The following is a 12602-nucleotide window of genomic DNA, read 5'->3' on the forward strand; positions in this document are numbered from 1 at the left end:
TATTATTGCCTTATTTATTTTTAGATATTTTGAGCTGTTTTTTACTTTCGCCTACTTCGGTTTGAATAGAATTGCAATAAAAAGTTAAAACTGACCATTTACATTTATTCCTTATTAGTTTTTGTGCAAAGCAGGAAACAAGTCAATCTGGCACACAAGATAGGGACTGAGAGAGTGCGTAGGTGCCATTGCGTTTCCCAAAGCTTGCATTGTACAAATCGTTGATGTATTGCCTCATTAAAGAAAATTCAATGTTGACAGAAGTTAGAGAATGAAAGGGCGGCCATCTTTAACACAAGCACTCACCACATCAGTGTACTTTACGAACACCCCGCAAAATACTATATGAATAACAAAGCCATGGGCTTTTAGTAAACAGCTATAACTCACAGAGCAACTGTTTAGAGTTGTGGTATGTAGACCTGGCCAGAGTGAACATCATCCGTTATTTACGACCCTGCGGGCTCTGCTCTAATGCAGCGTTGTTTTATGCAGCACTCCAACAGGCACAAATACAACCCATGATGTCCGGACATGAAACAGGCAGCGGTGGCTGCCGTTCAAGGTGCAAGGTTAATACACAGCCAGGATCTGTGACAGTGACATGAGTGCAGTATATCTTACTGGTGTCTGTGTACGGAGACTTTCCACTCAGACCTCTCAGTGAACCTGGCTGCGGGCCTTCTGAAGGCTTAAGGGCTTGGCAGACTTGTTTGAGCCGCGTCGGGGTATCTCTCCTAGACAGCTGTTTGGTCAAACTCACGCGTCGTCTATTAAGGTATCAAATTTGTATTCCAAAAAAGTGTGAGGGCATTGATTTTTTTATCTGTAGGCAAGGCTTCAATGCTTTCGATGTAAAACCTTTTCCTCAGTGAGTTTCTTGCTGTATCGAGGGACAGACTGTGAGGAGAAGTGCAATTATATTCAAAAATACAACTTTGTTCAAGGTGCAAAATGGATCTCAACCAGACATCATCTAATTAATGTTAATTCAAACAGAGTTGAAGCTTACTGTGATGCATTGCTCAATCTGTAATGAGAGGCTGAGTGCTGCTGCCCTCCAGAGGCCAGAAGCAGCGCCAGCGCCTCACACAGAAACCTGCAAGTCAAAACCATAAGCAATTATTTAACAATGACGAGAGAAACTCACTGTTTTATAAATGTTAAAGTTTTGTGAAAAACAAAAAAGTACCAACACCGTGGGACTAAAGAAGTAGTAGATAGATCTGATAATATTTTTGCACTACATTGAAATAGCAAACAGTGCAAGCAGCTTGATTTCATTACCATTGGTCGCGTGCGTCACATTCAGATAGGACACGTTAACTGTCATTTCAATGAGACACACAGTCTCATTCTCAAGAAACACAAAGAAACTGGGCAAACGACCGAGGACATTTGATGGCCACCAACCAAAGGGCCCCAGTTAATGTCAAACCCTCACTTTGTAGTCAGATATTACAACTTTTTACCCGTTTGGTATGAGTAATCATGTCAATTTGTCAAAAAGTCCCCTTATTGTATTTTCTTTTTCCAGAGCTATAAAACACTTCTTCAATTTTGCTATGTGTGATACTACTATTTCTAATATCAAGAAGAAACTTGCTCATTCGATAAATGCATTCATTCAACTCAAAATTTTGAATTCTAAACGTTTTTATTTGACCTTTTTATTATTTCTAACTGCTGTGACCTATTATTTGTAATAAGCACAAATTCTGTAGTACAAGCAAGACACACAGCCAGCAGACCAACATGGTATAAAGATGATCAGCGGGCATCGATAGCTTAGTTCTAAGCCAGTGAGAAATGGAGGAAACAGCCAGCGGGGTGGACATTTTTCACATTAAAATCCTGTAGGCCGTAAATCTTATTATATTTCAGGCGCCAAAGCTAATAGATAAAAAGTGTGCAGTGTCTGACAGTGGAAAAACTGAAGGTGACAATATTATGGACTTCGACTCTACGCTGGAAACTTTTGCTTTGTAGGATAAATTAAGCAGTCCAGTGAGCACAGAATGAAAGCCATCCATAACAAAGTCATGTGCGCAGGTTCTCCTGAAGCAGAGGCGGCTAGAAGAGGCCAATCAAAGTAAATTGCAACACTATGCGGCTCTGTGTTAAGGGGGGAAAAAAAATTGAAGACACGTCAGGCAACCAAGTGTGATCTAATCTAATTGCATAACAGCATCCAGCTGGTAAAACGACTCATCTGCGTTAAATGTTTTCTGGATGTCGACACATTCAAAATTAAGATCTTCTCCTTGGTCCAATGCAAAAAAAACTTTGGATGCATCAAAACTGAGAATATTAACATAACCATCAATTATAGCCTGTGATATGTTTTAATGTTATCTTTGATTGTACGCCACATTAACTCTGAATTAGACAAACCACTTCGTCTAATTCATGTCCCATTACGTACTTGGTATGCTACAGCACAGGCCTTTAGATCTCCAACAGTAAGCTCACCTGTTGGGTGCAGACGGTGACATGTCGGTTCCTCTCTTTTTCCTCGATGCTGTTAACAACACGCTGTCAGCTCAATGACATGAAAGTCTCAGAGCCAGTTCTCTGCTAATTGGCAGCCGGCCAGCTGCTGTCGATCAAACCCGAAAATGCAATTTCAGAAAACGAGCATTTACAATATTTTACGGCAAATACCTCGTTAATTATTAGTATTATATGCTGACTATATTTATGAATACTAAATATGATTTAAATTGGACTGTAGAACTTTCTCAAATGTCTTTCCCTGATATGAAAGTGTTAGTGTCTATCAAATAATAACAGAACATGTGTTGATGACGGGGTGCTCGAGTTAATTTGACTGGGATGTGGGAGTACATTGTACTACAGGACCAAACCTGTTGTGTGGACAAACATTAACTATGAGGGATGGATAGTTTGAAAAGAATAAAGCATTATTGATTGTTCAAAAGTGCATTTATTTAATTCATTCTTTGGCACTTTAGTTATCTTCACTGGTCACGCAGTTAACATAAAACAAAAGTGAGCATCTGCTGCATTTGCAGAGTAATGTCAAATTTACTGCCCAGCAGAAATTTTAACTGTTATAATTATTAATAGAGCAGTTCTTACAAAGGTTTATGCGGTTGAGAAATCATCAGGAAATGTCATACAATAACAATAAAATAAGTAACAAGAGTATTTTTAAGTAATGAATAAATATTTTTTTCACTGATGTTAACTTTAAATTTGGGAAAATTAGCCTTAAATGAAACTTTTCTGAAATTAAAATGTTTCAATGGCTCATGAGGATCATAAGACATTGTTTGTTTATTGAAGTTTAGGAAAAAAACTGTGATAATCAGAGATGCTCACAAATTGTTTCAAAAGGACAATATTACACAATTAAATGGATAAAATATATCACAAAAAGGATGACGTACAGGATAAAAAGATATTAAAAAAGCATGCAAACAAACAGCACAATGGTGAGACTAACAAAGCAGCTTCGGCAACAACTAACACTTTCTTTACAAAAAGGAGAAGAAAAGTCCACAGCTCAAGGCATCGTCGGTATAATGAATCATTTCAAACATGCAGTAAGCTTTAAATGTTTAAAAAGTTTTTAAAAGATGATATTATAAACGGACAGAAAAAGGTTCAAAAAGTGGACACAAAATTAGGTCTTAGTTCAAGTTAAAGGTAACACCCAACGAATATCATTAAAGCAGTCTTCCTCTCTTTGGCTGCGTCACCAAAACTTAACATCTTGCTCCTAATGCGACGTCTCAGGCACTGCAGACTAATGTAGACTCGTTTTACCAGATGTCTCACCTCATTTCAAAGTCACAATTTTATCTGGCTGCTCATTTTGGCAAAGGTACCGGCTAGGATTTCAATCTTGACTTAATATCTTTGGGTTTTTTTTTTCACACAATAAATCTGTTGATGTAGTCTTTACGCGCATGTCCCGCCAGGTCCACGCGGAAGTGCTAGTGCTTTTTGTCGAGGTAATTTGAGGGAACCCAGCCTTTCCTCGGTAAGCCATTGTCCAGAATCTTGCAGTACCACCATCCATTGGGGTTTCTGTCGAGGACCTCCAGACTCGTCCCCTCAGGAAATCCCATGGTCTCCTCGTCGCCGTGGTAATCTGCTATCGAGACATACACCTCTCTGAGGTTGTTATGGATGATGTGGGGCTTGGGTTTGACTGTGGACAAGGGGAGGGCGGCGTTCTTCTGAGAGCCGAGGCCGAGGGATTCGGAGCTACCGGTACCGGATCTGTTCCTGTTCGGTAGTCCTAGGTTATTTGGCAGGAGGCTGCGTGGCACGGTGCCGAAGGAGGCGTTGCGCCGCACCGTTGGCCCGGCACGAGGATGGTCCGTCGAGTTGAGGGACTCGTTCCTCCTCAAAGAGCCGACGGGGCTGGGACCGTCCCTGATCGGGGCCGAGATGAAGACGGACTGAGGCCTCACAACCTGCTGCTGTTTGCCGCTATTCTGCTTTCGGGAGCCGAACAAGCCGATGGGTTTGGAGAGGCCACCTGGCGGCTTGGACGGGATGGGCGGGATGACCTTCTTGAGGTTTTGGTTGATGTTGTTCAACGCTTGCACCCTTTGTTCATTCTTCTCCAGGCTGTTGGACTTGCTGAGGCTTCCGGGTTTGGTCGGTGTGCCGTCAGATTCGGAACCTGCCATGTCGTCCTGTTGCCCGACGGGCTTCAGGAAATAAGTCGGAGCCCAACCCTCTGTGTTTCCCCAGCGGATGTACCACCAGCCACTCTCCTGCTTCTCCAGCACCTCCACCTCCACGCCGGCAGGGAAGCTGAGCTCAGACCCTTGAACTTTTTCGTAGGGGTCCGTTGTTCGATACAGGCTGCTGCCTTCCACGTCGGAGTCTCCCCGGCTGCCTTTAGAATAGGTGGAGGAGAGATCCGACGTGCTCTGAGAGGAGAAAGAGTCTTCCGAGGAGATGACTGAGGCCGTCTCAGAGTCCTCACCTTTTGTTTTGGTGCCGTTCTTCAGCTGCCCCGTTGGCCGTAGCTGTCTTCTCAACGTGCTGATGTCCATCTTCTCTGCACTGGATGCCTTGGCTAGTTGTGGTTTAGGCCTCACCACCGGCTTTGGTTTGGAGCAGGACTTGATGGAGCACGCCGCCTTACCTTCTTCTTGGTCTTTCTTAGTTCTGGACAGATCCGGAGTGGACTCGGTGGAGGCAGATTTAGGACTGGAGGCCTCCACTGCTTTTGTTGAAAATGTGATCCCATTCAAGTCGATTTTGAGCTTGTTACTTGCAGGTCTCCACCCACCTGATGCCGAGTTTGCAGTCTTGCCAACTTCTGACAAGACACTTGTCTTGGAGGAATTTGAGTCCCTGCTGCACTGCCGCTCCGGTGTCTCCCTGAAGGGCCGGAAGCCGTCATTCTCATAGATGCACTCTCTCTCCGCCTCCGCCTCCCCTTCTGCCTCGTGGCCATCTTCAAATGACTCGCACATCTTGAAGGAGGCGCTGTGGAGCGACGAAGCCGGAGAAGGCTTGGAGAGCAGATGAGATCCCTGCTCAGAGGGAGCATTCTCATTTCTAACATCCACCGAGGAACCTTTTTCCCTCAGAAACTCAAACTCGGACTCCATGTCCAGATCACCGATAGCGGGAACATCATACTCTGGCTCCTCGTAGACCGGCCTTCCGGGAGACACGGGGGACTCTGGAGCTTCAGAGCCGGGGCTGCTCGGAGGTGCAGTCTCCGAGTCTTGTTTTTTTACAGGCGGAGCTGGAGGCGGGACCTTGGGGCGGCAAAGAGTGCTGGTTCTTCGATTCAGGTTGGGCTTTTTCCGTTTGTCAATGTAGGAGCACGGAGCCCAGCCCTCCTTCTCTCCTATGTGGACGTACCACCAACCACCAGAATTCTTCTCAATGACCTAAAATACATTTTCAAAAATGTTTTTATCTATTGCAAGATATACATTTTCTTTCATATTGAAGTTTCCCTTTGAAAAAGAGTGCTTACCTCTGCTTTCTGTCCTCCATTGAAAGTGATACCATCAGATATACAGGACTGGAAATCTGCAATCGTATAATACTCGGCTTCCACTGTCGGCGGCTCTGGTGGGGAGGGCAACTGAAATCCCTAAAAGAAAAAGGCCCATTTAGAAGGAAGGAAAAAAACGCTTATATAAAAACCCGGCATTTTACCATTTTTGGAGAGATGTGGGCTAAAAGCATGCTCTTACCAGGGTGGCATCTCTTCGAGGAGGAGGTTTTTGCCTGAGAACCGGGGAACCTGAAGAACGGTGAAAATTCACGATTGTTTGGTTGCATTTAAGAATAAACATTTTTAAAAAATCAGTTTTAAATGAAATAATTAGAAGACACACTGATGACTAACCGATTTCCACCCGATGAGGCGCGACGCGGGCTATTGCCGGGGAGGAAGACTCTGCTTTACTTTTTCCATCCTGTGGACTATTAACCGGGCTGGACTCCCCACATGGTATTGGCAGGCTGATCTCCCTCTTGGCCACTTGGGGGCTCTCTGGGACTCCTTCGATCTGCACATCTTTCTCACTGGAGGCTTTTTTGTTAAGCAGGTTACTGATCTCCATGATGTTTCCAATGATCTCCACAGGGCCTGTTGCCGTCTTCTTACGGGGAGAGAGGTCATCCTTCATCTTCTTCAGGTAAGAGGCTGGAGCCCAGCCTTCTTTATCTTGGTACCTATAAATTAAGTTAGGAGAGAAAATGATTAAAAGAAAAAAAAGAAAACCTCCTGTTTGAAATGATAAAAGTAAAAATGTCTGGAGCAAATGGGTAGAGGCTTACCTGATAAACCACCAGCCTTCTAAGTTCTTCTGGATCACCTCCACAATTACTCCTTTCTCAAAAGCAATTTCATCCTTGCCCTGCCCGGTGTAAGGCTGCACTGTAACGTACTTCTCTTCTGCCAAAGCAAGAGCGAAAGATGAAATAAACTTCTATAAACTTCACATATCAATGTGATCATACTGCAGCAACACAGGGATACAGATCAAAAAATATATAAATATTTTTCATTAACTTTTGATTCATTGGCACCAACTTGTCTACAGAGTGGAACTGTTCTGCTTTCTGCCAATTGGTCCGGCTGCCAGATGTGTGAGGGCATGAAATAAGTTTTCTTAAATGTTCTTTGGCACATGATATTGGTTCACACTTTGTCTATGAAAAAGACGACTTAATAATGAAGCAAATAACTGAAAATGCAAATGTCCTCAAACACATGGCCGACCATGAACTGCAACGTCAACATTATCTGTGAAATAACATCTGCAAAAATGAACTATTACTAGTGCATATTCTTTAAAATACCATTGTATCTAGCCGGTATTCATTAATGTTAATGACCACGGGGTGACTGTGTCCTTGGCCTTGTGACGGCTAACATCTCCCAACTCAGCACATAAAAGAGAGCAGAGGCTTCATGCTGATTTATGCACTCCCATGAGGCCAAGGGGCAGAGCAAAGACATAACTTCCTGTCATTACAGCAATTCCTTTGTAAATACAAACAGCACTGGGTGAAGAGGTGGGTTCGAAAATGAGAAAGGCACGTATAATATCACTCGATGTGGCGTCCTGCCAGTTGGTAAACAGAAAGCAACATTCTGGTGGAAAATGATTGCATTTTCCTTTTTCTGCACTCTTTTCCGAAGTTGTGTAAGAGCTGAATGGGTGAATGGATTGAAAATCCCTTTACTTGCAAAAACTAGAGTAGGCACCACAGACAAAGATATTTCTGTATGCTTTATTTTCCTTTCGCCTGGTTCTTCCGGCCTCTTTTCGCCGGGGCTGGTGAACCATTTTCCTCTCACCAGCCTCCTTCAAACAATATCCAGCAGAGCAATGAAGGGAAACTCTGAATCAGATGTTATGTTAACCACAACATGCATCGCCTGCATCAGTTTTATAAATGATTCTAGTGGAGTCAGCAAAATATCTTTCTCTTTTTCTTAAAAAAAAAAAAAGACAAAGCAGGATTTCAGTCCTAGGGTGGAAACAACTCTCTCCACTCCAGAGAGCAGCATGCACTGCCAAGTGTTAGGTTTGGGCTGAATTCAATAGCTTATCTTTGCTCCACTGTCAGAGATCCAAATGAATCTCCAGTGAAAAAATGCATATTAACTGCAAGAAGAAGAACATGTGCAGGTTTTATGAGGATTGCTAAAAATAAGTTGTTTATCTGTTGATATTGGTTGCCAATTAACCCACAGCACGATAAATATCTGTTACTAATAGAGTTTTTTTAGAACTTGCATTCACTCCACTCACTCCTCATTTGCTTATAAAAAGCAAAACATGGCTCTAAATTGCAGCATAAGACATTCCGAAGTCTATTACGTAACTACTTTCAGATGAGTGGGTAGTTTTCTTATGTGATTCAGGGAAGATTAGCACACAGTGTTTAATTATAATAAAAATGCTTACAGGGAGAAATTGTATTTGTGCTGAGCAACAACAATTGGTGCATATAAAGTTGATGATTTCACCTTTGCTTTCCAAGCTCATTTCATAATAAAGCCAGTTAGTGGTAAGTTAGACGTGGATTGTGGCCCATGATGAATGCATTTGTTGGACAACAACACAGAGGGACAACACAGAGGGGAAAGACTGAACAAATATGTGCATGAGCATAGGAGGAAGATGGCCGATCTGATAGAAAGAGACAAGTAAGTAAGACAATAACAGAGGAAGGGAGAAAGGTGACGCAGCATCTGTCTCAAATCACCTCGGCTCTGCTGCCGGCTGATGACACCCCCCAACGTCCATCTCCGGTCCAGCCTCTTCAGATGAGCCTTATGTCGCTTAGTAACTGACAGACACACGTGGTGACCAGACGACAACAAACAAACACAAGAGACATGGAGAGCGACGACAAACGTTACACAAACACACAAATGACATGGATCCGACGAGAAGAGCCCCATTATGGACGACATAAAAACAACAAAGCAAAACATGGTGGACAGTTGGAGTGAATGGGTGGTTAGAGAGGAAGTGTTAAGACCAGGACATCTTCTCTGTGGATTGTAATTAGGATGTTGTTAGCATGGTTATCTCGTCCTGTTGTGTTTGAGCATCTGGGACACACATTGCAGCAGGAAGAATCTCAAGCAATTAATGGAGCAGCTGCTTGGAGCTGCGTGCTTAACAAGGTTGGAAATCCCCTATACAGTGCAGATTTAGATCCTGTGATATATGCCAAAACAATAGAAGATGCAGCTCCTGTAAATTATCTTATATAGGATATCAAAACTTTTCATCCATAAAAAAAAACAACATCGTAGAGAATGACATTGCATGCTCTCGTATTGTTGAAATCACTGCTTCTCTCTGTTTTGTTTATCGAGCCGGTCGGGCAGCATATGTAAGTTAGTGCTCCACATCTGGAATTTAGCACCTTTTAAGTTGTATTTATCGTGGTAATACCAGAAGGAATCAGAGACAATTTCAATTATTGTACGGAGTTGACAATAAAGTCCCATTTGAAGGAATAGAAGTTAAGTTGTGAGTGGATGTTATATCCGTTGGAGGGAGTTAGCTACGCTCCCAGCTGCTTGCATTCATTTTATATTCATTTATATTCACCACAAATCAATCTTCCCTTTTAACTGTCCACTAGGAAGTAAAATACCATGTTTCCCAGGATGTCTAACTATTCCTTTAGAGCAACATGTTTTTGTTTTTTTTGCACAGCTTGACCAGCGAGGTGGATGTGCATTCACTTCCATCATAAACTCTCCTCTCAAGCCCTCTGAGCTTTGGGCGTGTCTATTTTTCGCTTTGAAGAAAGAACCGTCATGAAGAGCAGGCTTTTAGAAAAGCCGTTTACATGACGAAGACCACAGGACTGACAAAGAGACGCTTCATAAGTTTAATGCCATTCCCGTGACCGACTAGACACATAAACACTAATTACAATGATAGATTGTCCTTGCAGAAATCCCCTGGCAGCAAACTCCAGCTATCTCTGACAGGCAGATAGGAGGGTTGGGTGTAGACGTGTGTGTGTGTGTGTGTGTGTGTGTGGCCATACATTTGTGGTGTGCATACATGTTCAAATCTTTTGTTGATGAATCTGTAGTCTGAAGGGGGAGAAAAGGCCACGCAAACAAATTGTGAAACAGTAAGCGTTTAGCCTCATGTATTCTCACTCCCCCTCCATCCTTCAGCCATAATATATACAACACAGAAGGGGATTCTGGGTCCAGTTGTTACAGAGTACAGCAATTGTACAGAAAAATATGTTTTCGCCAGAGTGGTGGAAAATCTTGATGTTTGTTTGGAAGTGTACTGTAATTTGGAACGTAATTATTTCCTTGCCTCAGTGTGTTGGGTTCTCTCAAACATTAAGGCTACATAAATCTTTACAAACAAGCTGCAGTTGCTGCACTACCGTTCAGTATGTGACACTCATTGAGCTCAAGAGATTGAAGAGTTCTCTCAACTAACATTTAAAAAGGCTTGAAGAATGAAACAATGTCCTGATAACCATATCAGTCCGGGTCATTTTGATGTGTTTGCTTTCAGGGTTTTGGATGCAGTAAATACAACAATAAGTACACACTGGATGAAACAGCATTAAATCATGTTTTGAGCTTGTTTTAAAATGCTTTAACTAATTAAAAAATTGTAAAATATATGTTGTGTTTTTGTCCTTAATGCCGATAGAAACACAAGCTTCTTTCACGAGCTCACTCCACGGAGGTCATTTCTCTCAATATTGCATTGAATCCATTCTGTACAGTACATCACTTCAGTGGTTTTGGGTCTGGTCTCTCCTGGAACTCCCCCCCCCCCCCCCCCCCCCCGCTGTTTACCAAGGTCTGAATCTACGCTCTGTCCAGTCGTGCTTACGATGGCAGCCAGACAGAAAGCCGCGTTCACAACAGTCCGGCGTCAGCCGTTAGCGTAGGGCGGCAGTGATGAAGTAGTGGCGAATATGCCCAATTTTGTCACAGATGAAAAGAAGGGTTGAGGGCTGAGTAGGTGTGTGTGTGTGTGTGTGTGTGTGTGGTAGGGGGGGTTTCAAACAGAGCGTGTGAGGTTGTGTTTGTGCGTGTGTGGTCGGGAAAATGGGATCCCCTTACCTTCCCCAGCTTTAGAGGCGCCCAGCTCCAGGTCATCCCGGGTGCCACTGTGGGAGTTGAGATAGGTAGCAGGGACCCAGCCCTGCTCCTCCGCAGTGCTGACAAACCACCAACCTGCGGAAAAACAGGCACAGGCTGTTAAATGCCCAGGACAACGCGGAGGTGAAGATCGGGCGTCATGCAATACATGCAATCATTTTGAAGGCCAAAGACGAGTAAGAGGGAACACCACCCGGCTGCAGCTTGACTCGTGACGCGGTTTTTAGTCAATCGTGATTTCATTTCTGAACTCATTTCTGCTTTTTGGCCAAAATATCCATTTGCAATGTCGAAACTCATTTGACCGGGCTCCTGTGAGTACGTTGGCATTGCTCTCACAACGTGTTTATGAAAAAGGCCGATGCAGGATAGAGATAGTACAAACATCTGCTGCCAATATATTGAGTGGTTGAAGGAATCCATTATGTCCGATAAGGTGTCCTTCATAGGACCTTGTGAAAATGAAAAGTGCAAATAATCAGAACCTCTCAAATGATTCTTCATAAAGTTCCAAAAAGAAATCACCACACATAAAACAATAACTGTACTGAGGGGTATCCCCTACATTTGCTATTTGTTGTGGTAACGGGAATGCAATATGGCTGACAGCTGGCAGGACAACCCATAAAGAGGATAGGGGTTTTCCACCACACTTCCACAGCTGGTCTGTTCCTACAGAAATGGTGAGTAATGTAAAAAATAAGCAGACCGCAGTGTTAATACACAGGAACAGAAATAACACCTGTCACTTAGTTAATGATATGGCAAAGCATGAGATTGGTGAAATGGAAATAACTGCAAACGAGAGTATAGAAGCCTATACCAGGATAGAATGATCCATGGGAGTTTAGTGAAATTTGTTAAATGATTACCTACACTTAGACATGTCGTGCATCAAATTTAGATGCAATTAAAGGCTGCTATGAGTGGAAAACATTATTACAGGTAAACAGGAAAGTACACACATTTTGATTCTAAAAGTAACATGTTACACATGCTGGAATTTTAAATTTCTATCATTTGTTAAAAACAAAACCAGTGTCGTCATCAATGAAGAAAAAAAAAAGTCCTCCATCTGCTATTACATTAAAAGACATTCTGTGTTTCACTGCAATGTACTAATTTTTGCAAGAAAGCTCTTGGTATTTAGTGTCAGGTTCTACCGTTTTACAGTGTGGTTTGAACTTGCGAAATCTCAAACTCTGACATAACTGAACGCGTTCACCAAATGTGTCTGGAAACTGCAACCACTGGCGATTTGCTGCTGACAGAGCGAGATGACGACTTCAGCACCAGAAAAATATCATATCCGTGATCTCTGTGATTCATATGACAAACGATTTGTTTAATTGATGAACTTGCATAGAGCTAGGGTGGGTCCACAGAGCAATAATAAGGCCGTTATTGCCTGGCTCTGAGCAGCACGTTGGCTCGAGGCTCAGGTACGTAACTAGCCATGTCATGTGCA

At 42.9% G+C, this 12602-nt stretch overlaps 1 protein-coding gene across 3 annotated transcripts in view; it reads right to left on the reverse strand.

The window, feature by feature from the left end:
• Positions 1-2933: 2933 nt before the first annotated feature.
• The window catches only part of LOC119214344 (SH3 and PX domain-containing protein 2A-like), a 38691-nt gene continuing 29022 nt past the window's right edge, over positions 2934-12602 (reverse strand). For 2 of the 3 annotated variants that reach the window (XM_062566557.1, XM_037466066.2), the window contains 7 exons: positions 11096-11209; positions 8734-8817; positions 6793-6910; positions 6359-6687; positions 6204-6253; positions 5981-6100; positions 2934-5891 (listed from right to left, as the gene is read on the reverse strand). In XM_062566557.1, coding sequence (XP_062422541.1) covers positions 3963-5891; positions 5981-6100; positions 6204-6253; positions 6359-6687; positions 6793-6910; positions 8734-8817; positions 11096-11209 — 2744 coding nt within the window. In that variant the 3' untranslated portion in view covers positions 2934-3962. The remainder of the gene's footprint in view (positions 5892-5980; positions 6101-6203; positions 6254-6358; positions 6688-6792; positions 6911-8733; positions 8818-11095; positions 11210-12602) is intronic. The other variant, XM_037466067.2, reaches the window with a different exon arrangement.

This window comes from Pungitius pungitius, chromosome 13 (assembly GCF_949316345.1).
Source record: "Pungitius pungitius chromosome 13, fPunPun2.1, whole genome shotgun sequence".
In the NCBI taxonomy this organism is placed as follows: Eukaryota; Metazoa; Chordata; class Actinopteri; order Perciformes; family Gasterosteidae; genus Pungitius; species Pungitius pungitius.